The 26,727-nt window shown below is 53.4% G+C and overlaps 14 protein-coding genes across 14 annotated transcripts; 7 read left to right on the forward strand and 7 right to left on the reverse strand.

The window, feature by feature from the left end:
• Window positions 1-558: 558 nt before the first annotated feature.
• A1O1_03227 (isocitrate lyase) lies at window positions 559-2,559 on the reverse strand (the record flags this gene model as incomplete). The annotated part of the gene is made up of 5 exons (XM_007724133.1): window positions 559-1,560; window positions 1,636-1,745; window positions 1,807-2,128; window positions 2,210-2,390; window positions 2,450-2,559. The coding sequence occupies 5 exons, from the start codon at window positions 2,557-2,559 to the stop codon at window positions 559-561; spliced, it is 1,725 nt and encodes a 574-aa protein (XP_007722323.1).
• Window positions 2,560-3,360: 801 nt separating this feature from the next.
• Window positions 3,361-4,852, forward strand: A1O1_03228 (uncharacterized protein; the record flags this gene model as incomplete). The annotated part of the gene is made up of 2 exons (XM_007724134.1): window positions 3,361-4,304; window positions 4,354-4,852. The coding sequence occupies 2 exons, from the start codon at window positions 3,361-3,363 to the stop codon at window positions 4,850-4,852; spliced, it is 1,443 nt and encodes a 480-aa protein (XP_007722324.1).
• A 608-nt stretch (window positions 4,853-5,460) lies between these two features.
• A1O1_03229 (uncharacterized protein) lies at window positions 5,461-5,697 on the reverse strand (the record flags this gene model as incomplete). Its single annotated transcript, XM_007724135.1, has 1 exon — window positions 5,461-5,697. One exon carries the CDS (start codon window positions 5,695-5,697, stop codon window positions 5,461-5,463), a length of 237 nt encoding a protein of 78 aa, XP_007722325.1.
• A 969-nt stretch (window positions 5,698-6,666) lies between these two features.
• On the reverse strand, window positions 6,667-7,848 carry A1O1_03230 (uncharacterized protein; the record flags this gene model as incomplete). The annotated part of the gene is made up of 1 exon (XM_007724136.1): window positions 6,667-7,848. One exon carries the CDS (start codon window positions 7,846-7,848, stop codon window positions 6,667-6,669), a length of 1,182 nt encoding a protein of 393 aa, XP_007722326.1.
• Window positions 7,849-9,481: 1,633 nt separating this feature from the next.
• A1O1_03231 (uncharacterized protein) lies at window positions 9,482-10,951 on the forward strand (the record flags this gene model as incomplete). The annotated part of the gene is made up of 2 exons (XM_007724137.1): window positions 9,482-9,566; window positions 9,627-10,951. 2 exons carry the CDS (start codon window positions 9,482-9,484, stop codon window positions 10,949-10,951), a joined length of 1,410 nt encoding a protein of 469 aa, XP_007722327.1.
• A 1,364-nt stretch (window positions 10,952-12,315) lies between these two features.
• On the forward strand, window positions 12,316-13,632 carry A1O1_03232 (uncharacterized protein; the record flags this gene model as incomplete). Its single annotated transcript, XM_007724138.1, has 1 exon — window positions 12,316-13,632. The coding sequence occupies one exon, from the start codon at window positions 12,316-12,318 to the stop codon at window positions 13,630-13,632; it is 1,317 nt and encodes a 438-aa protein (XP_007722328.1).
• A 799-nt stretch (window positions 13,633-14,431) lies between these two features.
• Window positions 14,432-14,968, forward strand: A1O1_03233 (transcription factor; the record flags this gene model as incomplete). Its single annotated transcript, XM_007724139.1, has 1 exon — window positions 14,432-14,968. One exon carries the CDS (start codon window positions 14,432-14,434, stop codon window positions 14,966-14,968), a length of 537 nt encoding a protein of 178 aa, XP_007722329.1.
• Window positions 14,969-15,681: 713 nt separating this feature from the next.
• Window positions 15,682-17,087, reverse strand: A1O1_03234 (isocitrate dehydrogenase [NADP], mitochondrial; the record flags this gene model as incomplete). The annotated part of the gene is made up of 2 exons (XM_007724140.1): window positions 15,682-16,667; window positions 16,724-17,087. The coding sequence occupies 2 exons, from the start codon at window positions 17,085-17,087 to the stop codon at window positions 15,682-15,684; spliced, it is 1,350 nt and encodes a 449-aa protein (XP_007722330.1).
• A 655-nt stretch (window positions 17,088-17,742) lies between these two features.
• On the forward strand, window positions 17,743-18,000 carry A1O1_03235 (uncharacterized protein; the record flags this gene model as incomplete). The annotated part of the gene is made up of 1 exon (XM_007724141.1): window positions 17,743-18,000. The coding sequence occupies one exon, from the start codon at window positions 17,743-17,745 to the stop codon at window positions 17,998-18,000; it is 258 nt and encodes an 85-aa protein (XP_007722331.1).
• Window positions 18,001-18,805: 805 nt separating this feature from the next.
• On the reverse strand, window positions 18,806-19,586 carry A1O1_03236 (uncharacterized protein; the record flags this gene model as incomplete). The annotated part of the gene is made up of 3 exons (XM_007724142.1): window positions 18,806-19,089; window positions 19,140-19,476; window positions 19,530-19,586. The coding sequence occupies 3 exons, from the start codon at window positions 19,584-19,586 to the stop codon at window positions 18,806-18,808; spliced, it is 678 nt and encodes a 225-aa protein (XP_007722332.1).
• Window positions 19,587-21,587: 2,001 nt separating this feature from the next.
• A1O1_03237 (uncharacterized protein) lies at window positions 21,588-22,844 on the forward strand (the record flags this gene model as incomplete). Its single annotated transcript, XM_007724143.1, has 1 exon — window positions 21,588-22,844. One exon carries the CDS (start codon window positions 21,588-21,590, stop codon window positions 22,842-22,844), a length of 1,257 nt encoding a protein of 418 aa, XP_007722333.1.
• Window positions 22,845-22,948: 104 nt separating this feature from the next.
• On the reverse strand, window positions 22,949-24,166 carry A1O1_03238 (uncharacterized protein; the record flags this gene model as incomplete). Its single annotated transcript, XM_007724144.1, has 2 exons — window positions 22,949-23,481; window positions 23,542-24,166. 2 exons carry the CDS (start codon window positions 24,164-24,166, stop codon window positions 22,949-22,951), a joined length of 1,158 nt encoding a protein of 385 aa, XP_007722334.1.
• A 282-nt stretch (window positions 24,167-24,448) lies between these two features.
• A1O1_03239 (uncharacterized protein) lies at window positions 24,449-25,195 on the forward strand (the record flags this gene model as incomplete). The annotated part of the gene is made up of 3 exons (XM_007724145.1): window positions 24,449-24,758; window positions 24,817-24,955; window positions 25,054-25,195. The coding sequence occupies 3 exons, from the start codon at window positions 24,449-24,451 to the stop codon at window positions 25,193-25,195; spliced, it is 591 nt and encodes a 196-aa protein (XP_007722335.1).
• Window positions 25,196-25,494: 299 nt separating this feature from the next.
• On the reverse strand, window positions 25,495-26,334 carry A1O1_03240 (uncharacterized protein; the record flags this gene model as incomplete). The annotated part of the gene is made up of 1 exon (XM_007724146.1): window positions 25,495-26,334. One exon carries the CDS (start codon window positions 26,332-26,334, stop codon window positions 25,495-25,497), a length of 840 nt encoding a protein of 279 aa, XP_007722336.1.
• Window positions 26,335-26,727: the final 393 nt, after the last annotated feature.

Raw genomic sequence — 26,727 nt, forward strand, 5'->3', positions numbered from 1 at the left:
TTCGTTACGTTATGAAGCAAATAAGATGGGCGAGGACTCGTATCTCTCAATCGCCCGCTACACCAGGCACTTGTTAACATTATAGAACACTACAATGATCAATTCCATCATCAAGGGGCCTTGGGAAGGGTACATCTGACTCCATATTCCCCCACCCGAGAGCCGTCACAAGAGAAGGGCAAGGAGTAAAGCTGCTATAATTTGACAATAGCACTGCCCTGCGAGTGCGTACAGAAGTGGACTGGCAGTCACTAGACAATCGGTCCTTTATAATCTAAAGAGCCGAAGACCCTCTCCCAACCTTTGCATGATTGGACCTGGTCAGGCCAGACTTCATGCCAGGCTGTGCTGTATTACGACATCCTGGTTACCTGCTAGCATTCGACGGGTCGGAACGGTTGAAGCAAGAGCAGAAGTTCTTCTCCAAGACTATTCGGGCACGAACATACACCATAGAATAGTTGACGGTGGTCTAAAGTGCCCTCAAACTATGGCATATATAATCGACGTAGGTCAAACAAGCCCCAGTCAAAGACACTCTGTGCGCAACCAGCTTTCTTAGCCAAAGCGATTCGCCTTGGGACCTTTGACCACGCCTTCACCCATCAACAAGCCCTTCTCGGCGCCGTCGACGCCCATGGTGGCGGTCTCCAAGAGGGCATCGGCCAAGTAGGCACCGGAGAACCTAAACCTGGCGTATCCCGCGTTGTCGGCGTCGTCCTCCTCGACCCCGTTTGTATCGGCGGCAGCGCCGTCGGTGCGCGCGGCCAAGCCCGGATAGCTGGTCTTCAGCTCCTTGGCCTGGACGGCGTTCATGTAAGCGGCGATGCCACCCTTCTGCCAAAGCGCCGAGAATTCCTCGACGGCGCGTCTCATGCCCTGCAGCGCCCAGATGGGCTGGACATGCCACACGATGCCGTACTTCTTGGAGCTGGCCCACGGGAACTCCTTGATTTCTTCCGCGGTCCAGCCCGCCTTGAGCCAGTCGTACCCGCCCGTGTATCCGAAGGCGAACTTGCGGTCCGGGTGCACGGCGCGCACGGCCTTGTGGAACGTGTCAATGTCCGACGGCACGGGGTAGTCCATGCGCGCCCAGGTGACTTCGCCCAGGCCGGCCGCGAGGAGGGCCCGCGAGATGACGGCGTCGACGGTCGGCGCGAAGCGGTACGAGCCCTCGGGCGTCCGGCACAGGTCCCAGTCGAAGAAGAGCGTCGAGTAGAGCTCCTTGGGGAGGTGCTCGGCGGCCAGGGCGCGGCGGGCAGACAGCGAAATGGAGGCCGAGCCGGAAGCTTTCTTGACCGCGGCTTGGTACGCTGCCACGCTGTCAGGGGAGGATGCAGCGTGGGATGCGACGGCGTCGTCGAACGTCTTCAGTTCCGCCGAGGCGAGCCAGTCCTTTTGCGTCTGCAGGTAGTCGGCGCCGCTGGCAAGCGCTTTGGACAGGACCATGGTGAGCGGCTCCACGGGCTTGGTGGCGCCCAGGACGTACGCGTGGTCGCGAGCGTCGATCACAGACGTGATGTAGCCTGCGTGGTCGGTGTCGCAGCGGCACATGAGCATCTGCGAGTAAAACGTGTCAGTAGGATGCCCTTGTATCTTTAGGATCAACAGGATATTCCCAAGAGTTGTACGTACCGTCTCCGCGCCCATGATGTCGATCTGCATGCGCGCAACCGTCAGCCGAGACAGATACTCGCTGGTCGGGACGACGGTTCGTCCTTCACCGATGGTGAACTTCTTGGTTCCTTTCGCCGGAAGCGTCAGTATCGCGGTGTCAGTCTCAAGAGGGGACAAGGCTGAGCATACCAATTGCCAGATCGTCGAGATGGAACATGGCCACGCCGGCCTCGACGAACGCTCTCGTCATCTTCATCGTATGGGTCAGACCGCCGAAGCCCATGTCTCCGTCGGCCACGATGGGAGTGAGGAAGTCCCATTGCTCCAGACCTGCCCGGTCGGCCTTAGGGTACAGGAAGCGGAATTGGCGCTGTCGCTGATCCTGCCATTGCTGAGACCGGAAGATCTTGTTGACTGTCGCGGGCACCGTATCCCACGGGTAATCTGCGTGGTCCATCCCAGGCTGGCTGACCTGCGAATAACCGCATAGCGCTCCAGAGACGTAGATGGTCTTTTGCCACAAACTGTTAGATATCCGTGTGATACGACACTGGCGTCTCGTTGGGTTCAGGAAACGTGATTCGTCTCATACCTGCTGATGCTTCGCCATGACACCCGCTTGCAGCGGATCAGTGCAGCCGAATGTCAGCTCACAAGTTCCGTTCTTCTGGTGCTCGTTCATCTGCTCCCACAGCTTCAATGCCATGTCGCTCGACGGGTATTTCTGCTTGATCGAGCTCCGAAGCGCCGCAATGCGCTCAGCCGGGTATGGGCTGTAGGTCGTCAGTCTGTCTGCAGCGCAAAACGTTCCAAAGCAAAGAAGAGTCCCTACCGCTTCAGCTGGCGCTGCTTGGGGGACGACTTCCACCATGACTTGATCTCGGCGACTTCCTGGTCGAAAGCGGCCTGTTCGGCGTCGAGAGACAAGTTGATTTTCGGCATGATGGGCTTTTCTTTGAGACTCGGAAGGCGTACGTAGAGCTTCCAAGTGTGTAAGATTGAAAAAGATTTGAATCCCAAGAGTCCAGGATCCCTACGACATATCAGAGAACTGTCTGCTCTTCTTCAGGAACCCAACATGGTCTCGTTCTCGTCAATACCCGCAAGTGAGTCGCACAGCGGACAGCGCCTCCGAGTCCGAAGAACTTAGACTCCACAGAGCGTCCAACAAGGACATCGGTTCTGGGCCGCACATGGTGTCGACGACCCATACGGCCGTGCTGGGAAGAGGACATGATAAGCCGCGAGCGTTGATCTGGCTGGTGGTTTGTGGGAGTTGTTTTAGCTGAAGCATGCTAGATGCGACAGACTGAGGGTCTCAGACGAGAGAGCAAGGGTTCTCGTGGATCCCGCTGTCATCGCCGTCGCCATCGGCCGCTAGGATTTTGTGATTCCGACGGTGTTTTCAACGTCCGCAGGCTGAGATACCGCCGTCCGCTGCACTACCAGTGCCTCCTCGGCCCCAGTTCGATATCGCATCCTTGGGATGGATGCATCAAGAGGTCGCAATTAATGGGTATCGACGTCTGGAGGATGGAGCTTGATCGGACACGTTCCTCGCCTCCCAGGAGGCTGCGGTTGTCAGCCCCGTCGAGACGGGTCTCCTCGGCCAGATCAACAAGTATCCTCCATCCTCAAAACCATCTTCCTGGCCTTTCATCATGTTGTTCGCGTTTGAGTGTGACAAAAGAGTTGCTTGTTCTACTGAAGAGCACTTGAGGCCGTTGGTATACCATCGTCAATATGGCAGGAGGAAGTCAGACCTCCGCAATCCCTCAACCACACGTCGACCTTCAGAAAGGATGGCCAACACCACGTCTGCTCCCCAGCCAAGCTCTCCGTGCTGCTGCCGATGCCACACTCTCCAACCCCAAAAGGGCCACGGAAGCCTTACTCTACGGACCAAACATTGGCGACCCTGCGCTTCGAAGAAGTCTGGCGGCATGGCTGTCTCGACTCTACCGCTTAAGATCACCACCGGCCGGTTCGAAGGATGACGCCCCTGAACCCATCTCGTATGAGCGCATCTGCATCACTGGCGGGGCATCCATCAACTTGGCCTGCATCCTCGCGGCGTTTACAGATCCTGTGTACACCCGCCGCATCTGGATGGTAGAGCCGACCTATTTCCACGCCTGCAAGGTATTTGAAGATGCAGGGTTCCAAAATCGCCTCGTCGGTGTGCCGGAAGATGAGGACGGGCTGGATGTGGAGCATTTAAGCAAGCGCATTGAAGCTGTCGATCGTGAGGAAGAGGCCTCTGGGACGCCATACAAGCGTCCGCCGCAGTATTCCAAGCTCTACCGGCATGTGATCTACCTAGTTCCCACTTTCAGCAACCCCAGCGCAAAGACGTACACCTTGGAGAGAAGAGAGGCTCTTGTGCGACTGGCCAGGAAGAATGATGCGCTCATCATCACTGATGATTGCTACGACTTCCTGTCGTGGACAGCTGGAGCCAAGGACAAAGAGGCCAGTCATGCGAATGGAAATGGAACCTTCCATTATGCCTCGATGCCCCCTCCGCCACCGCCGAGGCTGGTCGACGTCGACCACTCTCTACCCGGAGGCGACCTGGAATGGGGCAACGCTGTCAGCAACGGTTCCTTTTCCAAGATCATGGGCCCCGGAATGAGATGTGGATGGGCGGAAGCGACGCCAGCGTTCATCGTCCGACTCAACCTAGTGTCAGTATACTCTTCCTCTCATTGTGTGATGATACTAATTGATGTATAGCGGAGCCACAATGTCAGGCGGCGCTCCTGGTCAATTCTCTTCCACACTTATCGAACACGCATTGCGGACTGGTGCACTTGAGGCTCATCTCCAGAACGTCTTGATCCCGACCTACCAGACCCGCTCTGCCACTCTTCGGCGAGTAACAGAAGAATACCTGGGACCATTAGGCGTTGACATCGATACTGGTCGACCATTTCAACTCGAGGACGGCAGACAAGACGAAGAGGTCCTCGGTGGATTCTTCCTCTACATCATGTTCCCGCCCGGCATCTCCGCCGATGAGGTTGCTGCTGTCGCACTCAAGGACTACAACGTACGATTGCTGTCGGCTGGAATGATGGCTGTGAAAGGAAGCAAGAGTTCAGATCCCCGGTTGAGTAGGGGTGCACGATTTTGTTGGGCTTGGGAGGAGGAGGAGCAGCTCATTGAAGGGGTCCGAAGGGTAGCACAAGTCCTGAAGGAGAGGTTCCTCAACCAAAACAGATACCACAACTAGAGTTGAATTGTGCGGCAATATACCAGTTGGATGACGCGAAGTCGCTTGAATGTGGCGTTGGATTGGAGGGCCTCCTCATTCGAGATCCCGACCTTGTAGCAAACCAACCGAATCCTGCTACTTAATTCCTCTTTGCCCTTCGAATGGAGTTCCAGCCCCTGCTTCCTGCTATTTAGAGACACCACGGCCTACCCGCACTTGACACAGGTTGTTCAGGACGATGTGCCAATGTATGCCATGGGTTCAGGCTTCCTCCCTGCAGACTTCTCCTCTGTAGCCGCCGTCTGAGGCGCCAGACTCACGTCCATAGTTGGATAGTATGGTTCGAGTTGTTGCTGCGACATCAGCACCTCCATTTGTGCGTCTTTCTCTTGCCTCGTTAGGATGACGAGCAGCAGGAGAATGCACCGGGAGCAGCAATCTCGGGGGTCACCTCCAAGGTGATTTTTGGCTTCTGTTGTACTGTGAATAGGACCTCTGCAAGAGTCTCGGCAGTGACTGAAAATTCTCGGTTGCTCGTTTTTGTGAAGGAATTGCTTTCACTCTTGACCCCCCACCCAGTCGATAATGAATACAATCTCGGTGAAAGAGAGCAGTATCATTTGCATCTAGTCCAGGTCGCTGTCCTTGTCATCGTTGTCATCGTCATCCACTCCCATAGCCGTGTCCATCAATTCCTTGACCTTTGCCTTGATCTCCTCCACCTTGTTCTCCTTGACTAGACAGGTGTGGTCGTCGATTTCCTCGATAATGTAGGCGTTGTTGGTCTCGCGGTCGATCTTCCGCACCATGGCCATTTGAGGCGGATCACATTGCAGGAGCGCTCCTTTGACCGCTTTTGGCATGCTGTCGTCACTCTACTCTGGTTCTCGAATCGCTAGTCAAAACGTCGGTCGAATTTCTGAGGCAGACAATGATCGCGATTCAGCCGTGGCAGTTGAAGTGACGTTCCAACAGCTTGTCAAGTCGTGCTCTCTCAGGTTGAACAAATGAAGAACGAAGGATTGACATGCGATTGACGAAATCAAGTCGACCGCTCTACTCTGCTCATTCCAACTTAGGGCTTTCAATAGTAGTGTCACTAGCAGGATTGTGAGATATCGTCATGTGAGAGAAGTCCACATTGAAGTTCAAAGACAAAGACGTCGAATCGGACTTGGCGGCACAAGCAGTACTTTAGGTACGCTTTTCCAGTAACTACTAGTACCGTTAAGAATGTGGGGATGGAGTGGGAGTCATTATTGTTTATACTCGTGTCTCAACCAATCTAACCCAAGGCAGAGGAATACTCGTGTACACTATAACACAACATCATCACCCTCACCCGCTTCCTCACGGAAGAACAGACCAAGGTCAAGGAAGCCACCGGTGACTTCACGAATGCCCCTCATTTCTCTCTGGCACTTATCGTCTTTGACGAAAACCCCAAGGCCCGCAAGTTCGAGGCGGGATAGCGACTACGCAACTAGAAGCACAGCTGCCCTCGTCTACTTGTTCATCGCATAAAGCACCAACAGCGCCGTAGAAATATCAATGTGGGAGTAGGATTGCAGGCGGATTGCCGTTTCCGGTCCGCTCGGTGGAGAGGAGAGAAAGGGGTCGAGCTATCTGTCGTACACGAAGCCGCACGGATTGCTAATGCCAACGACAACGCCCAGCTGCCTAGCTGGCTGGCTAAGAGGAGGGAAAGTGCGGGTATCAAGCGACAGGATGGGAGAAAAGGGGGAACTCACCTAGCAAGCCGGACCAATCAAACCCGTCGTCCATGGCCGACCTAAAGATCAATGACCTCGCACTCGTCAAACGGCCGATGATTATACATGCGCTTGCCGCCGAAAAAGCTCCCTTCGATCGCCGGCCTCGCCGCCGCCCTCATCTCCGCCTCGAACTGGCCCCACCCCCTCCGCCGTCACCCCCGCCACAATCACCTTGGCCAAGCTCGCCGCATCCTTGATTGCCACGTTCGCCCCCTGCGCTCCCGTCGGCGACATCGCGTGCACCGCATCCCCCAGCACCGCGACCTGCGCCGAGGGCGTCCACGCCGGGAGGTCCGGCTTGACGGACGCGATGCGCATCGCGCACGTCTGCTCCACGCTCTGCAGCTCCAGCATGGAGCGAATGGCCGGGTCCCAGTGCTGCGTGACCTTGAGGGTGAGGTCGGCAGCGGGCTGGCCCGTTAGACCGACGAGCTGCGAGTCCGGCAGGCCGAAGGTTTCGGGCCGCGAGAGCAGCACCCAGTACATGTAGTCTTTGACCGGGTGCAGCAAGCCGTGGGACTCGACGGATGCGTCGTGGGCGAAGACGACGGGTTCTTGGAAGAGCGTCATGGGTGTATTGTCGGTGATGAGGGTCATGCGACTCATGCCTGCGGCGGGGAAGCGGGCACGCAGCTCGGGCGTTAGGAGCGTTTTGCCGTAGACGAAGCGGCCGCCCGTGTCGACGTGCTTGTGGTCGGGGAGGAACTGCTTGCGCACGGGGGAGTGGACGCCTTCGGCGCCGACGAGGAAGGTTCCCGAGGCGGTTGTGCTGTCGCTGAAGTGCGCCGTGACGCCCGCGTCGGAGGTGGTGTAGTGCGTGAAACGCTTGCTGAATTGGACGTCTGATTCCAGACCCAGGAGTAGCAAGGAACGGAACATCGTACGGTCGACGGTGTAGGCCTTGCCGACGGGGCCGTTGGTTCCGCCTGGGCGGTTCTTTTGAGACGGGTCGGCACCGTCCATCTCCTTGGTAACGGTGGCGGTGATCGGGTCGATCATAGTGATGCCGAGTTCGGTGTTACCGCAGGTACGCTCAAACAGGCCGAACATGTCGGCTGGGAGACACCATTGCAGTGCCTCGGATCCCTCATGCAGGCGGAATCGATAGCCTTGAGCGCGGGCAGTAGCAGAAGCATCACGCTCGAAGACGGTGAAAGGGACGCCATTCTTCTTCAGGGCTTGAGCAAGAGTGAGACCACCGAGGCCACTTCCGATGATGAGGATATGAGGGGAAGACATGTCGGTTTGGGTAGGATGGGTGTTGGGCCGAATCTAAGTTGGTGCCCGGATACGTTCCCGCATGATCAGGCCGGAATGAGATAGCAAGACGGCTTCATACCGTGCTTTGCAGTGTTCATCGGGTTTGATGTTTGGCTGAAGATAGGCTTGCCTAAGGAAAGAGGAAAGAGGAAGGAGGAAACAGGAATGAGGAAGGAAGAGAGAAGGAACAGTTATAATGAGTATTCCCACCGTTCATTCCTTTAACCTCATTAATGCCGTCGACGTTACCTTACTACTACTAGTAGTACTGTACGATGGCGATGGCGATGGCGATGGCGATGGGGATAGTGATAGTGATACCAGTAGTGATTGATAAGAAGTGATAAGGCTGTTGCAAAACAATCTCCCCAGACCTCAGACATAACATTGCGATGATTAGTACCATTCACTGCGTTGCTCACTCCCATGCTGCCACCAACGGCAATCATCAGTCCTCTGCCCAGAATGTTGTTTCTCATGCTTGATATCCCTTGCTGGCGAAGATGGCTTAGATCTGTCTTCTCCTTACCCCAATGTTTCTGCCATCGAAGCTTCGGTAGCACCGTCGCGTCCTCCATCAGCTCCGACCAGTTCCACACCAATCATGACATATCCCATTCTTTTATGTCGAAAGTATCCGAATCCTTTGTCGCGAATCATGTGCGCTATCTTACCTCAAATGATGACAAGGATGAGCGAGGAGAGGAGTTGAGTCGAACCTACCCGGGTGGAGCGGGACTGGGGACAAGATTGCTTTGGATAGGCTCGGATGTTAGCCATGCAAGGTGCCTTGTTCTGCGTAGAGCTCTTGAATACGGGTGATCGCATTTCTGTGTGCACACGCTCCTGTGTTCGCGGCGAACTGCGGGAGTGTACTGGCGCATGTTCTGCAGAAACGGCTGCCACTTTGAGCGCAATTGAGGATGGGTCAAGTTGCAGGATGGCCTAGACAACTGCTCAACACGATCTATCTTCATGCAGGCCAACGCCGAAGGACTCGTATGTTGCCATCTAAGAAGTTCGACCCATGTCCAGCCGACCGCGACAAATCAAGTACTTATCTTTCTCCCACTGCTCGCCAATCAACTTCGCAGGTAAGACTACAAATTGTGTGAAGGGTCGGAGGGTCGGAAAGATGCAGAGTCGATCTCTCGTATAGCTTGTGGTTGTACGCCAACCAACAGGCGCAGGGTCGTCATCATTGCACAGTGCATACTTCTTGGAGAGGTGGCATCAGACAGGACGACGGTGAGTGACTGAATAAATAGCTGTGAAGATTGCCATCGAGCTGCTCACAGATGATGGGGGCATCTACCAGAGGTTGAAGATATGTGAGCGAAGAAGTGGAAGAGAGTGTCGCTGATGATGGTTTGCCTCTTCCCTGCCTGCGCCATTTGAAATCTTCTGCGCCAGCAGGCCAGCTTCACTTTACTCCCAGCTACCTGGACTATCGCGTGCTGTTCTCTCATCACCTGGCTGTGAATACTCATTGTTTTTCTTTGCTTACGTTCATTATCTTGGGCTGGTCAAGCAGCTCTTATCTCTCGTTTGACGCTTCTTCTACAACAGCATCATCCTTCCCAGCACCATTCGGACCTGTCAGCTTTTCATCATGCATTGCTTCCTCGTCTTCCTGGGCCTTTTGGTCCTGCTACGTACAACATCTGTTGCCATTGTACTCAATGTCGATGACCCAAGTTAGTCTCGTTCTTTTCAGATCCGCAAATTGAACTTCCAAAGTATTGACCCTTGTCTAGAATCCATTCTCGCAGCTTCAGCCTTGACCGCACATGGAGTACAGCAGCTTTACACTGGCAACAGTCACGGAGGAGTCCTGGGAAAGTTCCCATATCCTCCATATTACTGGTGGGAAAGCGGTGGTGCATGGGGAGGCATGGTGGAATACTGGCATTACACAGGAGACGAGTCGTTCCGGAACGTCACGCAGCAAGCGCTCCTCTCTCAGCTTGGCCCGAAGTACGATTTTGTGATGGCTGCTGAAGCTTTTGACGAGGGAAATGATGACCAGGCTTTCTGGGTTTTCGCTGCCATGTCCGCGGCAGAATACTCCTTCCCAGAACCGCCTTCGCCAATTCCTTCCTGGCTCACAATCGTTCAGAATGCCTGGCAAGATTATGTTCCGCGATGGAATTCTTCGGGCTGCAACGGCGGGCTCAAATGGCAATTCCACCCCGAAAACGCCGGCTATTACTACAAGCAGAGCATATCCAACGGAGCCTTTTTTCAACTTTCTGCCAGGCTGGCGCGATTTACCGGCAATCACACCTATGTGCTTTGGGCGGAAACTATCTGGAACTGGTCATATGGAATCGGCTTGATCGATCAACTCTTTAATGTCTTTGATGGCACCGATGAGCTTATCAATTGTACCGGCATTGATCACCACCAATGGTCTTACAACGTGGCCGTCTACCTGTATGGTGCCGCGATGCTTCAGAATTACACCAATGGATCCTCCCCATGGGTCGAGCGCACGGCCGGTCTTCTCGAGTCGGCGAACACGTTCCTCAGTCCATTTCAAAATGCAACAGATGTCATGTTTGAGGCGGAATGCGAGCTCGACATGAGTTGTAATACTGATCAGCTATCTATGAAGGCATACCTCATCCGCTGGCTCGCTGGGACGTCAATGATGGCACCATTTACTGCAGGCCGAATTGGGACCATCCTTCGAAGCTCGGCACAGGGTGCTGCTAGTGCTTGTACTGGAGGTCCAGGAAACAACACCTGTGGATCAAAATGGTATATCGGCGGATGGGACGGGACAAGCGGTTTGGGTCAACAACTCTGCGCGATGGAAGCGATGTACGCCTTGTTGGTCAACCAGACCAAACCGCCTATCACATCTGGCAGCGTTGTCCTACAGCCTGCACCTCCATCGGCGACAGCCAACATTACTGCCACCCAACAACTTCCCAAAGCAAGTGATACAGCGCGGCCCCTTCACGACAGTAAGGGAAGCCCAGGAATCAAAACTCAGAATAAGATTCGAAGTGTTCTCACCGTCATCTTCACAACTCTAGCCGCTATGCATGGAGAGTTTGCCAATGGTCAGATCTGAACGCCAGCCATGTACGCGCTGGAAGGTGTTACTCCATATCCATGAGCTTTTCGTTGACATGACTGGCGTGCATAGCAACCATGCGGCATGGTAGTCATCAGTGCAGATAGAATTGTAGAGAGCCGAATGCAGCAACTCAAATAAGCAACCTATTTTATTCCAGTGTCCTTTGAACCTAATGCCATCGTGATATCTGCTACATGCTTGTAGGCTTCATTATGGTTCTGATGGGAGGGTTGAGGTTACTCCCGGTACGACTAAAATATTCGTAGTATAAACCCGCGACCTTCTTGACCTAGTCCAAGCAGCAAACATCATATTCACCCACAACAACACCTGTATTTCATCCAGTGTACTTCCTGTGGCCAACGAAAGGTCTACTGATCTAATCTTTCCGGCTTTGACCAGAGTTGCAAACTATCGCCAATCTCATGTCGATGTCACGAGCGGATGGTTGAAGATGCCGCAACCAAGGCTTTTTGCAGGAGCCACAGGGACTGTCACTGACTCACACATGTGTAGCTCACGGCCACATTTGCAAGTCCGGACGGCAGTCAACGGCCCCATTCCCTTCCAGCCGCGGTTTGAGTCTGTGGACGATCTGAAGTTAAGACCAAAAGAAGGGATCCAGGTTGTTGGTCACAAAGCAGCACTACCGCAAGAGGAGATATGAGAGAGGTCAGGCGGACTGGACAAGATGCGTCCATGCTGGAAGAGGCCCTCACCTATGGGCCCACGCATCTCCATTAGTGATGACCAGAGTACGCCGACCAAAGATCAGGACCAGTCAGTCAAGACGGTTCTGAGCCGTCCATTGTTCGCCAGCCCTTCCTCGCGCAATGGTGGGTATCACTCCCCTAAAGACGCTGGCATGACGGCGACATACTAAGGTCGGTTTCCAGGCACAGGACTCATTTGCAGTTCGCCCGTCTTTATGAATGATTTCAGCCTTGAATGTTGGCTGTTGGCTGTTGGCTGTTGACACTTTGGCCGAAACAGCACTTCATTGGCAAATTGAATCGCCGTACACTGTGGAAATGCGTCAATGACATGAACATGCTCCACGCCGTTCACTCTAACTTGTGTGGGTTTGCTTGGGCCGCGCAGTCGACCTGTGTCACCCATTGTGTGACATGGCCTGGGCAATACTAAAGATGTCTTGATGTTGAGATATCATGCTGCTCAATTCCAGCCATCGCAATGTGCATCATCGGTGGAAAGGCCCAACTAGAATCTGTCGAACTACCGTTGCTGTGTAAGTGGATCTGGTTGTTGGCAGAGACTCGGGCTAATGAAACCCGAAAACATACAGACCAGTTCTCCTTCTTCTCACCGTATCGCTTGCTGTATGCGCATTGCTCGAGATGAGCAACGTCGGCACTTCGCTGGGCAAGACAGGCCAGCCGGTCCTCGACATCCATACAAATCCCGACACGAGTCCGGGCAAAGCCCATCAAGAGGAAGCACAAAAGAAGCAATATCAGTTTCGATATGCGACACTCCAGGGATATTTCCTCCAAGATGATCCGCGCACCAAAGCGGCCGGATTCCAGTTTATGGAGAACAACTTCGGGCTGGTGCAGCGCCCGTATGACTCGGACGAGGATCTCCCGGATCGCGGGCAGGGCAAGACGGCCTGGCAGAGATTCGAACACCACATCAGCTCGCTCAACAATGCCGCCACACGCAAGAGGCACGAGACCGGCGAGGACGTCGTTACGCAGTACAAGCTCCTTTTCCTGGGCCGGCACGGGAATGGGTACCATAACATCGCCGAACGATACTACGGTAGCGAAGCATGGGACTGCCACTACTCGATGCTGGACGGGGACCCGGAGGGCGTCATGATATGGGCCGATGCACACTTGAGCAAAGAAGGCCGCCGGCAAGCCAAAGAGGTCAATGAGTTCTGGAAGTCGCAGATAGCGGAGCAGAAAATGAGTCTGCCGCAGTCATATTACGTCAGCCCACTTGATCGGGCCCTGGAGACCGCGGAGATCACATTTGACGGTCTCGTGCCCTCGTTCGACCCGACCGTGGTGGAGCGTCTACGTGAAGGCACGGGAATCCATACCTGTGACCGTCGCAGCCCTGTGTCGTACATTCGCCAGCGCTATCCAACATATGTCACCACTCGAGATCCCTTCCTCACGGAAGCCGACCAGTTCTGGGATGCCGAGCTTCGCGAACCGGACCAGGCTCTAGCAATCCGTCTGGGCAAGTTGATGGACCAGATCATGGCCGACGAGGATGGTGAGCGAATCAGTCTCACTAGTCATTCGGGAGCCATTGGTGCGGTTCTATATGTTCTCGGCCACAGACAGTTCTCCCTTGCCACGGGAGCAGTTATCCCTGTGTTTGTCCGTGTGGACAAGATACCCGTTGGCGGAGATCACCACAATCCGCTGTCGAGGAGACATGGAGGGAAGGCCGAAGGAGGCAAACACGCCCAAGCGGACGACGGCGACGACGACCATGACACAAATTCAGATCAACAGAGACCAGATATGAATGAAGAAGACGACAAATCAACTTGGCGACCGAAGCCCTTGTGTCCTCCGGATTTGGATATACCCAATATCGGCGTGAAGCGCTGGGGCATGGGGGTCAAAGAGTTCGTCACTGGTGTCGAGAACGGGACTGTGAAGCTCGAGGAAGTTGCTTTTCGATACGCCGAATAAAAGGCCAGAAATTACATAGTCATATCTGTGCTGGTGTATGGGGTGGGCTATGCTCTGGCGCTGAATGGGTTCAGATTGGATATACGGGGACATCCAATACTGTTGACAGCATTGAAAGCTACATAAAAGTCTGTCGGTTCACCTGAAGGGGAATCAGACCATATGGCCTTCCCGATCATCTATCATGAACCGAACTTTGAATATACCTAACACTGATCCACGTATACCTCATTTATCCGGCTCCTGCAAGTCTCAGGTCCCTCCGCCTCTTCCGCGCGCACCAGATCAATATTTGGTCAAGACCCCGGACGTGGTATAGTGTATGAGATCTGGCGTTCATGGGAACTTCCAGCTTAGATGGAGACTGAGAACTCGAGTACGTTTGACTCGCCTGAGAAACGATCGCGAATGTGAACTTTGGGTTTGATCACGTGGCTAAACCCTGATTGGTTCGCGATGGATATACTTTGTTCCGTGACGATGACTCAATCGCACATCTTGTGATGGCAACTTCTAGATCCTCACGCCGTCTCCCTTGTCGGTTTGTAAAGCAGTTGGATTGAATTTCGCCTCACCTGCAAACAACACTTGTTCTTGACTGCTACTTATCACACCGTACACGACAATAACTACTCTTCTTCTTCTTCCACATCCATTCGACGCTCCTCTCACCTTTACGGCCACTCCTCAACCTCGCAATTCAACGACTATCTCCTCTGTTTCGACGCCCCGCCCCGCACACTTATCAATCCAGACTCTACCAATACTCCGAGTCCCCAGTTTCGACAACTTTCTCACCATGGCCGACAATGAATGGGACAGCGTTGTGCGCATCGGCAGCAAAGCCCGTGGCGGTGGTAGTGCCGCCGAACGGGAGCGTGTGATCAAAGGCAAATCCGCCCTCAACGCAGCCCAGCGGTCTGGGGCCGTCTTGATGACGGAGAAGAAATACGGCTCTGCAAACACTGTAAGTGACACCTTTGGCAGGTCCTACTCCGATGACAAAGCCCAAAATCTGACTGTTCAATCCCTGCAGAAATCAAGTGTCGAAGGCCAACATGCCACCAAGGTCGACCGTTCGGACGATATCGTGCCAGTCAAGACCGTCAGCAAAGAAGTCTCACTCGCCATCATCAAACGAAGAAACGAGATGCAGCCGAAGCTGACACAGAAAGATCTCGCCACAAAAGTCAACGAGCCGGTGGCGGTAATAGCGTCGCTGGAAAAGGGCGATGCTCAGCCGAATCAAGCTGTGCTGGCCAAACTCGAACGCGTGTTGGGCATCAAGCTGCGTGGCAGCGACATTGGCGCCCCCAAATTCCCGGCCAGGAAGTAGGATCACACACACGGCATGAATTGAGGAGCAGAGGAAATGCAGGACGCCTGCTCGCCCCGGGTGCCTCCCTGGGATTTAGCATGATGACGATGATGCTGCATGCTCTGTGCGTCCCAGTCAGTACTCGGCGCTGAGGCTCTATTCTTCGTAAGTGCTTTCTATCGGCGTCGACAACATGGAATATGGGTTCTTGAGGACTCGGGAGGTCGGCTAGTTCCATAGACAACTGCTGGAGATCTGCTCCGAGAGCGGTTCTCGCAATGATTCCCAATAAAACGATCCCGCACGAGGCTCGATTTACCGAACGGTACATTCGCAGCCCTCTATCGTGCGCGGCCTGTGGAACTCTGGCAGAGCACCCCTGACGGCAGTATTGCTGCAAGACAGACCAGAATTCTACTGATGTTATCTCCAAGGAACCCTTACGTAGGGCCTTCCACATACCAGTAGTTTCACTGTACTCTCGATTCCTTTTTTGGAAGGACGTTCTAACAGCTAGACAAGTCGCACTGAGCATCAGGGCGTCTTAAATCCAAGCCCATATTGCATTCGTCTACTGCGGTGACAACCAATATGATATCTTCATGCCCACCATGTAGTGTTTGATCATCTTTATATACCCCAGAGACTTGGCCAGCTCCCATCGGATCGGCTTCACCGGCCGTATCCCGCAGGCTCCAAGCCCCATCTATCTAGTCCAGTTTCTTGTTCACTCACTTTTTCGCCGCGACTTCTCCGAGACCCTCGCTCTCCAACTTCTTCTTGAACCGCTTCTCAATAGCTTCCATGAACTGCGACGTCGTCACCCAGGCTTCGCGGTCCTTTCGGCCACATGCCAACGCGAGGTCTTTGGTCATGACACCGTCCTCGTTGACGGTGTCGATGACCGCTTTCTCCAGCGACTCGGCCCAGGTGACCAGCTCGGGAGTGTTGTCGAGCGAACCACGCTTGACGAGTCCACGAGTCCACGCGAAGATGCTGGCAATTGGGTTGGTCGAGGTTTCGTGACCTTTCTGGTACTCCCGGTAATGTCTCGTCACCGTGCCGTGGGCGGCTTCGGATTCATAGGTCAACCCATCAGGCGAGATGAGTTGGGAAGTCATGAGACCCAAGGATCCAAAGCCCTGTGCAACAATGTCGGATTGGACGTCGCCGTCGTAGTTCTTCATTGCGATGACAAAGCCACCGCTCGACTTGATCATCTGCGCCACCATGTCGTCGATCAGACGGTGTTCGTACCAGATCTTCTTGTCCTCGAACTGTGGTCTGTATTCACTCTCGTAGATCTCTTGGAAGATGTCCTTGAAGTGTCCATCGTACGCCTTGAGGATCGTGTTCTTCGTGCTCATGTATAATGGGTACCCTCTGTCAAGAGCGAACTTGAAACTCGCATGTGCAAACCCCCGGATGCTGTCGTCGGTGTTGTATTGAGCCTGAGCGACACCACCAGTCTCGGGGAACTCGAATACCGTGACTCGCTTTTGTTCGCCGTGCTTGGGCGTGAAGACCATTTCCAGCGTGCCGGCCTCGCGGATGACCGCATCTTTCGCTCGGTACTGGTCGCCAAAGGCATGACGGCCGATAATGATGGGCTGTTCCCACCCAGGCACGAGGCGGGGGATGCGTGGAATGACGATCGGTTCACGGAAAACGGTACCACCGAGAATGTTTCGAATGGTTCCGTTCGGCGAGAGCCACACTGGATGCGACGGTTAGGGCATGGTAGAGAGACGAGTAGGGATGCAATGCGCTCACTCTTCTTCAAGTTGAACTCCTTGACACGTGCTTCATCAGGTGTAATGGTGGCGCATTTGACGCCCACCGAGTATTTCTTGATCGCTTCGGCAGCGTCAACCGTGACCTGATCATTGGTCTCATCCCGGTAAGGCAGACCCAGATCGTAGTATTTCAAGTCAATGTCGAGGTATGGGTGAATGAATTTGTCCTTGATGTCTTTCCATATTATCCTCGTCATCTCATCTCCATCGAGCTCGACGACTGGGTTCTTGACCTTGATCTTGGCCTGGCCGGCCGATGAGGCGCTCCGATTCTGGGACGCATGGGGACCTGCCATCCTTCTACTCTCTGCCGCCAACCTGTTCGCCGCTATCGAGGCCATTTGGATGGAAGCGGACGGGGAGAAGGTAAAGGACCGTCGTGCGGTGCCGCCGACCAGAGCAGACCTGATCGGATTCATTGGGGTGGCTAAGGGACGGGAATCTAGGAATATAAAGGAGCCGCGTGCCTAGGTAATAAATCCGCAAGTGGTGACAGAACTCCCGAGGTTATATTCCGCAACTCAGGTTTCCCAGCCCATAACTTTAGGGCAGGTAAATCAAATCTTTTGAACAGTCAGAGTCACTCTGGCAATCTCGAATATCGGCCTTGTTTGATGTGGAGCGGTCTTTGGGCCCCCGCCAGACAAGAGGAATACGTACCTAATGGAAAAGCCGCCGGTGCGTACAAATGCATGAGGATTAGTGACCGGCGGGGGGTGGATTTGCACCCAAGAATGAGAAGAGTACCAGCGATCTCGGAAGGGCACAGATGGTGGAGGGGTGACGGAGGGTTCCCTGAAGCCGGAGTGGAGGCAAGAGCCGCGGACGTCAAAGCGGCAGGGTTTTCCACGAGTGACGGGACTGGGATTTGACTGGAACTTGCAAAGCCTCATCTCATCAAGTCGATGCAACTGTTTTGATAATACCAGTATCACACCAATCTTCGACCTACACTGTCTCGCTACTTCTCACGCACCTGGACAGCCTGCTTCCGCCATGGCTGATAAACTCCGTACGCTCCAACAACTCGAATCTCTCCAGGCCAAATACGTTGGCACCGGCCACGCCGACACCACCCCCTACGAATGGAAGAATAACATCGTCCGCGACTCGTACGCATCTTATGTTGGTCATCCTCCCCTTCTGGCATACATGGCGCTGGGTTTGGGGGAAAACAAGGAGATTGTCAGAGGCCAGATGATTGAGAAGATGATTCGAGCGAGTGGTCCACCACCCCCAAGAGAAGAGGATTGAACGAGCCGACTCAATTTCGATACCAAAGTCTTTGCAGCCTGATGCAGCTGCTTTGACTGCGCACCCGCCGGAGTGCCTACTGCACAGGCGATCACAACCTCACGTTCACACAATCTTCTTGCCTCTGCGCATGTAGTGCGGCGTGTCTCGATATACTCTGCCTTGTCGGGCACATGCCTGAGGCAGAACTACATCCAGCAAGAGGCACAGCGTCTGGGGAGGGAAGGTTAACGACATGGATTGTGTCAAGAAGCGTGGAGAGAGCAGGAATGCTGGCAATGAGAGGCTCGATGGAGCGATATGGAAGTGCTATGGAAGTCTGCCCGTTCCCGTCAAATACAATATGTGCAGCAAATATGTCTGGCATATTCATCAGCTGTGCCACCATAGGGGCCCACTGCAGCACATCTTCCTTCCATTCATGCTCTCTTTGCAATGGTTGAATCACCCCGTCTCGCTCTTGAGAAAAGTGGTCGAGGTCTTGTCTGCGAAGTGGTCTTGTTCGTAGTTAAGGATCCCAGAAAGAAACAAAAGAAATATAGAGTTGTCAGGACGTATCGCCTGCAATTGTTGATGAGGCGGCTTTTCTCATCGATGGTTTTCATCACCAGACATTCCCTCCAACGCCGAATCCCATGCTCGCCGAGTGGCCCAGGAAAATCCCCATTTTCAGTTCGTGCCAATTAATCACTCCCTTGCAGTCCTTGTACTCGCCGTGGTCCGTGTGGCTGAGAAACTCTACCCAAATTCATAGTCGTAGCCTTGAATGGCTGAGAAGTTCAACATCAACGAGGCCGACGCCTCATCAGAATATACCATTGACGATGTTGCTGCCAATGGTCGCACCGGCTCCGAAGATGGCGGCATTGCCCATCTTCTTTCCGAACTTCTTGCCCTGTTCCTCGAACTTGCTGTACTTTCGGGGGTCGGAATTGGTAGTGGAACCCGTCTGAGTGATTTGAAGGGGCATATTGCCATAATCCGATGGTTGCGGTTGAGCCATTGGCGGCCGTTTCTCATCGACGACATTGACGTAGCTTCGAGGGAAAATGCCCTCCATATTTGTACGTTCATTTCGACCCCGCCACCCTGATCAAAGGTTAGTACAGTCATGATCTAATAGTCACTAATGGACGTACAGTCATTATTCATGTGCTCTGTGACAAGTATCCGATCTCCTTGTTGCAGCGCCAAGTCTCCGGCGTCTGTGGGCGTGTATGCATAGAGAGCCGTTGCAACTGCTAGTATCTGTGGGTCCTGCACATATGCTGGAGGAGGAAGAGGAGCCGGCGTTGGAACTGGAGCATAATGTTCCTTCATGCTCATGTTCGAGAACTGGTCGACGGGTGTGTTGGTCGAGACACTGGCCGGGGGTTGTAAGGGAGCATGTAAGGGAGTCTGGGCTGGTAGTTGGGCCAGGATAGACGACAACTGTTCTGGCGAGATGATGGAAGTGTCCGCGAGGAATTCGAGTTCCTGTAGATGATTAGTATGAGCATCCGGTCGTGAGTAGTGGTGAGGTAACGCACAGTGCGAATGTTACGGAGAGAACGGTTGGTGAGGGCAATAGAGGCCTCGGTGGCCATGATATCGCGGCGGACAGAGTTTGAAACGCGTATGAAAGGGACGATGAAGCGAGATGCAAAGCAGAAGAGATGGAAAGAGAGTGATGATCTCAACTGCGTGAAGCGAGGTAGGTGATGTGAGGTGAGGCGGCTGCGATGGTTAGGCAGAAGATGGATGAACGTTGGTTTGTACACGGTGAGGCGCAGTCGTGAGGTTGTGGCCAGTCCAAGTGAGGGTCCTGGCACTCGGCTAAGGAGGAACGGTCGATTCTAGGTAGGCAAATAACCAGGTACCTTAGGTACGTGCAGTGCGGATGAGCAACAGCGGGATGTCAACTGTAATGATGGGCAGTGCTATTCAGTGCATGCTAGATGGAAAGCAGAAATAATGCAGGGTTTAGAGCAAGCACAGAGAGCCATGCAAGGAGAAATCTAAGGGCTGCCTGGGCTGTGACCCGGGCGGTTGTTGCGAGAAGGCGTTAGGCGTGCCAGCGAAGCCGTGAGTGTGTCCACTCTTCATCGCTGTATTGCTGGATATTACGGATCGGATACGGAACAGTATGACGAGGCGAGGGCCAAGCCCAGAGCACTACGGTGTATTATACGTTGTACATACGAAAAGGGCTGACGGTGACGAGTCGGAAGCGAATTTGCTGCGCATTATTGCAGTCATAATCTTGAGAGAGGCACGTAGCACAGTGAAGTTCTCTGTACCACTCCGACCCCAGTACATGTCTCAGATGGGCAGATGCCGCTCGAACGGTATCTCAGGAGAGAACATGATATCCATTTCACTGTGAAGAAGGAATTGTGCACAGTATCTAGGTATGTACAAAATACTGTGCCTCCCCTGGGTGCACTTACCTCATGTTTTGACCTCTACGGTTCTTTCCAGCACTAAGCACAAGACACAACCTAGAGTGGCTTAGCGTGGAGTTATTAGAGATACTAGTACTAACTAGTACTATAGTAGTATATCAAATGCGTGCCTGGATCTTCCCTTGATGTTTGTCTTCGTCTCTGACTGTGAAACACGCGAGATACGATGTTCACCTCCCCTATAGAGGTGCGAGGGAGGGCTATACTACCATTGTCGCCATCAATGTCAACGTCAACATCATGCTGGTCTGCTTTGGCTGTACGGCAGCTGACTGAAAGACACTGCATCCGAATCACACCAACCAGCTCTCTGGCTACCACCCAACAATAACAACCGCTCATTGTCCTGGGTACCTACCTGTCTTCATCAAGGTTTATGGTCACTTGTACGGTGATAATTCATGTAGGGCGCCTCATGGCAGAATTCTCTAATGAGACACACATCCATCTATCCTCACAACACAAGGAGTGCGCATGGCTCTGTTTGATTTCACTGCAAACCGGATGAATGTCACGATTACGTGCTTCAGTCAACTCCTTTGTCCTGGTGCATTTGCTGGCCGTTTGAGTTCTCAGCCCGTTCTGGATCCTGGTGACAGTCATTGAATATGCGGTTCTTGGATTGTCATGCTGTTTGTTGTAACAAACGTGAATTTATTGCATGTCAATATATATGGTGACTTCTTCAGGACTTTTAGAAACTGACCATCACCTGTTTTTGCGTCTGTTCTTCCAATTCCGCTCCAGTGATTGAGTCACTCCCCCTGATCAGTGCACCTATACATCTCAGCAAGCCTCAGTTCCTGCAAAACAGGCATTGTGGTTGGTGCAATAGCCTGGTCTTCACTAGTCTTGTTGGTGATATTGGTACGATTGTAAGTATTGAAACGCTATGCTTGAATCCCTATTCACGACATCTCTATCACTACGTTTTGATTCACGCAGCGCCACGACCCCGGGATGGGGGCTCGAAATCAACATAAATTGCTTCTTTCCTATCCCCCATCTCTCTTGTGCTCCCAAATATCCCCTGTTTGTATCTTCAGCAGCATCGTCAAGCACCTTTGAGGCTTGCTCTTCGAGATATAGAAATACTGACCAAACAAAGCCTCGCTCTTGCTCCCTCAAACCGCAGCCGCCACGATGTCAGAACAGCAGGCCCTGAAGCCACAATTTTTCGTCACTCGCCAAAATGGTGTCATGGTCCCGCTCATTGCAATGGATGAGCTTCCGGTTCACGTTCAACTTCGCAATGTTCCCCGGATCCTGGACCCTTACAATATCGCGGGAATGATAGGTGTGGGGTTCTATGAATCTCGGCATCAGTACTACGTTGTCGAGGCACTCAACAACAGCAAACCATTGTTCCTCGATAGCATCCATGCACCACACTCCGACAGAATACAAGCTGCTTCCTCCAGAACCAATGTTGCCAATAGGTGGACCGCAGCAGCGGTTCCAAGAACTCCAGTGCAGTCCCCGGCGCCACCCAAGGCATTTGGCGTCGACGAACAGCGTCCAAGCGGTGCCGACAGCGGCTCTTGCACGTCATCTACACTCTCGGTCGGCAGCGAAAGCAAACCTGTTTACAGCAACAACGTCTCCAATCTTTCAGCCAAAGCTAGTGCTGTGGCAGCTTCCAACAAACAACCAAACATTGGTCAAAGTAAAGTCCCGGCGGGGAGCAAAGAATACTGCTCGTTTTGGATTCGTCGTGGTGAATGCGACTACGCCCAGCAAGGATGCGTTTACAAGCATGAGATGCCTCTGGATCTGCCGACACTCGAACGCATTGGTCACCGTGACATCCCCCGCTGGTATCGTGAACAGTACGGTTTAGGTAGCCTTCTGGTTGCTGGCGGACAGAGTGGACCGAGTTTCGGCGTTTCTGATCCAAAAGCTGTCGACCGAAAATGGCGGGTCAGCGACGATGCGAAACGCATGATCTGCCATGGACTCGGCGTTGCAGCCAGAGGTCAAGGACCACGACCGGGTAACAGAAACTACGGCAAGAACTACAATGTCGCAAAGGATAAAGCCCTCGAGGCAGAAAAAGCGAAGGCGGAGAAAGAAAAAGAGCTGATCGCACTGAAGTTGGCTGAGGATGAGGAGAAAGAGCGCAAGGCTCTTGCTGCAAAGTACAAAGTCCTCAGACCCGACCACCGATCCATCTTCGACCACGAACTTGACAGTGACACTTTCAGCAATGGCGAGGAACCAAACGACTTGATGGCCAAGATCAGAGCAAAGGAGCAGGCCGGATGGGAGAAGGAGAAAGCCCGGGCGAGCATCATCAATTCAAGCGCTGCAAGCAGTACTATCGCGAGCAAGCGGGGTGGATCTAGCAAGGAGAACAGAGGTGGCAGATACCGCGGCGGAACCAGACGAGGGAAGAATTGAACTCACTGTGCTGGTGGTGTCAATATCAAGGTGACCTCAGCCGCGGCAAGATGAAAAGCGGTTCCTGTTCAGAGTTTGATGGGTTCTCAATGAAATGGATTGTGTTACAATGTCCTTTCCGGACTGGCCCCCCCTCGACCCATAGTTTGTACATAGCTGTGCATGGCCTCCTTGCCGTCTGGGGTGGCCGTCTCGCTCGCCTCCAACAAGTTTCGATTTTGCCTTGCATGCAGCAGCTCCTGTATCCGTCCCGGCTTCAATTTCCACTCCTCTGGGAAAGTGACCCGTTGCTTCGATTTGTGATGCCGGAAATCGAGCGGAACGTCCTCGAATGTGTCGGCCCCATTTTTCGCTTCGTGTACTAACTTGTTCACCAGATCACCCAAATAGCGCTTGTTCTGCGCCGGAGCTTCAAACCTCTCGCACGACATCTTGACCACGTCTGTGTCCGGGTTGTAGCGTACGCCAACAAGCTTGATGAGCTTCAGTCGCTGCGCTTCCGTGAGGTTGGGCAGATCTTTCGTACAGAATTGAACAACCACTTTCCTGGCCGCTGGGTGCGCTTCACCCATATACGTCGTGTATCGGAAGCGGAGGGGTGTGGATTCGTTGGGCGGTTGAAAGGGCTTTGCATATTCTTCCGGTCGTTAGCATGAGTACTTCAAGATGCTCCCAGAGTCTGTCAGGCACCACTTACGATGCAGCAGTGGCATATCCCACGCTATCACTCTCGTGTACTCTCGCACCTCGCGATGCAGTTCCAACTCGCTGTGCGCAACCGAAGAGATTGCAGAATCATCCCAAGGCTCGTCTCCGTCCTCGACCTGGCCGAATTCGTCGTCCTCGTCCATGGCCCAGTAGCCCATTTCCCTATGGGACAATCCCACATCGGGGAAGTCAACGTCTTCCACCTCCTTCTCCAATTGCCTGTCCACATCGGTGACAATATCGTCCAGTGCCGCATCAGCTTGTTCGGACTCGAAGACGGCTGCGTAGTGGTTCTGCAAAGCCAGGTATTCTCGTTGCTCGTCTTTGGACAAAAGGTCGTAGTCGGCGCGCTCCTGGGGATCCAGGTCCGCAGGAGTGATGAGCGTCCCAGGAGTCAGGTACTCCGAAGGTCGGTCGAGGCCGCTGTCGCCAAATACATCCTGACTCGACCTCGACGAATCGTCTGCTCTGCGCAGAGGGGTTGTCGAGAGATGCCGACAAGAAATGGTCGCTTGGTGCCGGACCAGAAACTGCGGCTGGTATTTGCGTTTCACGGGGACTCGTCGACTGTTTTGAAACAGAGAGCGACATAGATGCCGCGCTGGAGTAGCCATGATGTGTCGGCACAGCACTCTCCCGAGTGTCAATGTATACATTGGAGAGCTTCAGGTTGCATCTTGACCGTTTAATTTTCCCCGAAAGCGGAAGCATCCGCGCGAGTCGAGCAATGGTCTACCGTACCACTTGGCATGGTCCGCCGTACATCGATCGGTCCTCACCCGTCAAGTTGTGCATGTATCAACGTGCTGGCTTCATTATATTGAGCTGTAACGGCTGATTGTGCCAGTTAAACCTGAATTCGAGTTTTGGATATAGCCGACGAACCACCTCCGGTCATGGCTGACAAGCGATGTTTCGTGACCATCGGTGCAACCGCGTCATTCAACGGTCTGGTCAAGGCAGTGTTGGAGCCCGAATTCATCACAGAACTCCAACGAGCGGGATACAGTCATCTACGGGTTCAGTATGGCGATCATGAGGGAGAAGAGATCTTTAAAGCAAAGAAGGCACAATTAAGGGAGACGCTGGTAGTTGACGGGTTTAACATCACAGGCTTCGGTTTCAACAAGGCAGGTCTACGAGAGGAGATGGTAGCAGTGAAAGGACACTCGATAGAAAGCGAAGGAATGATCATCAGCCATGCCGGTAAATCACAGTCTCTATTACGTCGCAGTCCTTGCACCACTCTAATTGTCTTATATAGGGTCAGGGTCAATCCTCGATGGCCTTCGAGTGGGTGTCCCTCTGGTCGTTGTTCCGAATACCGACCTTCTTCACAACCACCAAGTCGAGCTGGCTGAAGTGTTGGCTGAACAGCAATATGTGGTGTATGGGAAGCTAGAGTACGAACCCCTTTAGGTCTCCTTTGATGCCCTTCGTCGTTGATTATTTGGACACATCTCTTCAACCATTGCAGACAGTGGACTAACTCGTCTCAAAGCGACCTTCCGGCCGCGATAGAGGATGTTGAGAAACTGCGACGCCGAATGAGGGACTGGCCGCCTCTGCGCTCCGGTGAAGAAAAGTACAAGCATGGACTTGCCGATGTCATGGCCGAGGAAATGGGCTGGCAAATCGACTGAGTACCGGAGTCGCCAGAGTGCACCCAAGTTCCGGCCGTCATCCGCGCTCATATCGTGCGTGTAGCGGTATCTCGGCTGCCTCACAAGACATAAAGTTGCACATGGTGTCTTCCTCACGACACAGCTTCATCGATGATTTCATGGCTGCACCGGTAAGCCATGGTTGAGATGCATGCACTCATATCTGTCTTTCGTTCATGGCGCGAAACTCGAGATGGCTAGCGCTGAGAACATCCGACTACGAACGTTTCACAAACGAACCCATCCTGCCGCTATCTGCCGCAGCTTTGACCAGCATTTCAAGTCGAAGATGTCGAAGCCGATGCCTCCAACCCAGCTTGGTTTCCTTCTGTCATGTGATCGCGTCTTCTGCGTTGCAGCCTTTCGAACCAACTCTGTTCATGGGACCGTGCGACTCTCAACAGTGCCGCCGTCATGGCCTGCTCGTCGGCATCGCCATCGTCATCATCTGCCAGCACAGCCTCGATAAAGGCATCGTCCTCGATCAGATCCCTCACCACCAATTCGTGTTCTTCCAGAGAGTCCTCCGTCCTGATTTCGCCCAGATGCGGGCTGTGGAACATGACTCCATGCCGGACGTAGTCGAAATCCAAGGCCACCTCAGTCTCACGTCTATCGCGCCCGAGTCGCACAATAGCAGCAGCCAGCGACACGGCGTCGCAGAGACTCTCGTAGCTGTCAGGTGGGCGCATATGGGCGTGGACGGTCAGCTGTCGAAGATTCGGGAAACCGAGTCCGATCAGCTTCATGGTCGATCCGGTCTCGAGGCGGTTGTCGTCCTTGATATGCATCCACAATTCGATGCGTCGGACTTCCTTGTCTACAGCGGCGCGCTTTTGCTGGAACGGACTTGTACCGAGATGTAACGTGAATGACGAACACAAGATCTGTCTCGCTTCGTTGAAGATCTGTTTGCATGTCAATAGGGGCCGGAAGATTTCGTCCCAGGTTGACAGATCCACGTATGTATGTACGTTGGCCTGACATGCTTGGCAGTCGTCCTTCAAGAACTTCTTTTCATCTGTGCTACGGACTGCATGTTGATCTCCGAAAGCTAGAATCCATATCTGATTGCGGATCTCGCTTGGTATGTTTAGTAGATGCCACAGGCCCGCCATTGTGGCTATGGGCCATCAAATGGGCCAGCTCCGGTCGGTATCGCTTGCGGATATAGATCCTGCTTCTCGTTGAGAGCTCGGGGGTATATATGTAGACCGCTGGGCAGAAGTAGTCATGTCATCCGTGGCCTTGAAATGTTAGGGCTAAGAACATAAGTTGATTAAGAAGCGGTGAGATTCAACGTCACACGTTGAACCAAGATCTGAGGAAACAAATCTCCAGCGCACCCGGCGTTCTCATGCCAGTAATGATGGTAGAGGCTCTCTGTGACCTTGACCCCGGGTCAGATATCACCAGTTATCATAGAAAAGAAGAGCATTTCAACGTCTGCCTTTGTTGCGTACGCTCTCGAGATATTTATAGCAGCACGACAAGGCTGACGTGGGCTGTTA

Source organism: Capronia coronata, assembly GCF_000585585.1.
Source record: "Capronia coronata CBS 617.96 chromosome Unknown acBCG-supercont1.2, whole genome shotgun sequence".
Classification (NCBI taxonomy): Eukaryota; Fungi; Ascomycota; class Eurotiomycetes; order Chaetothyriales; family Herpotrichiellaceae; genus Capronia; species Capronia coronata.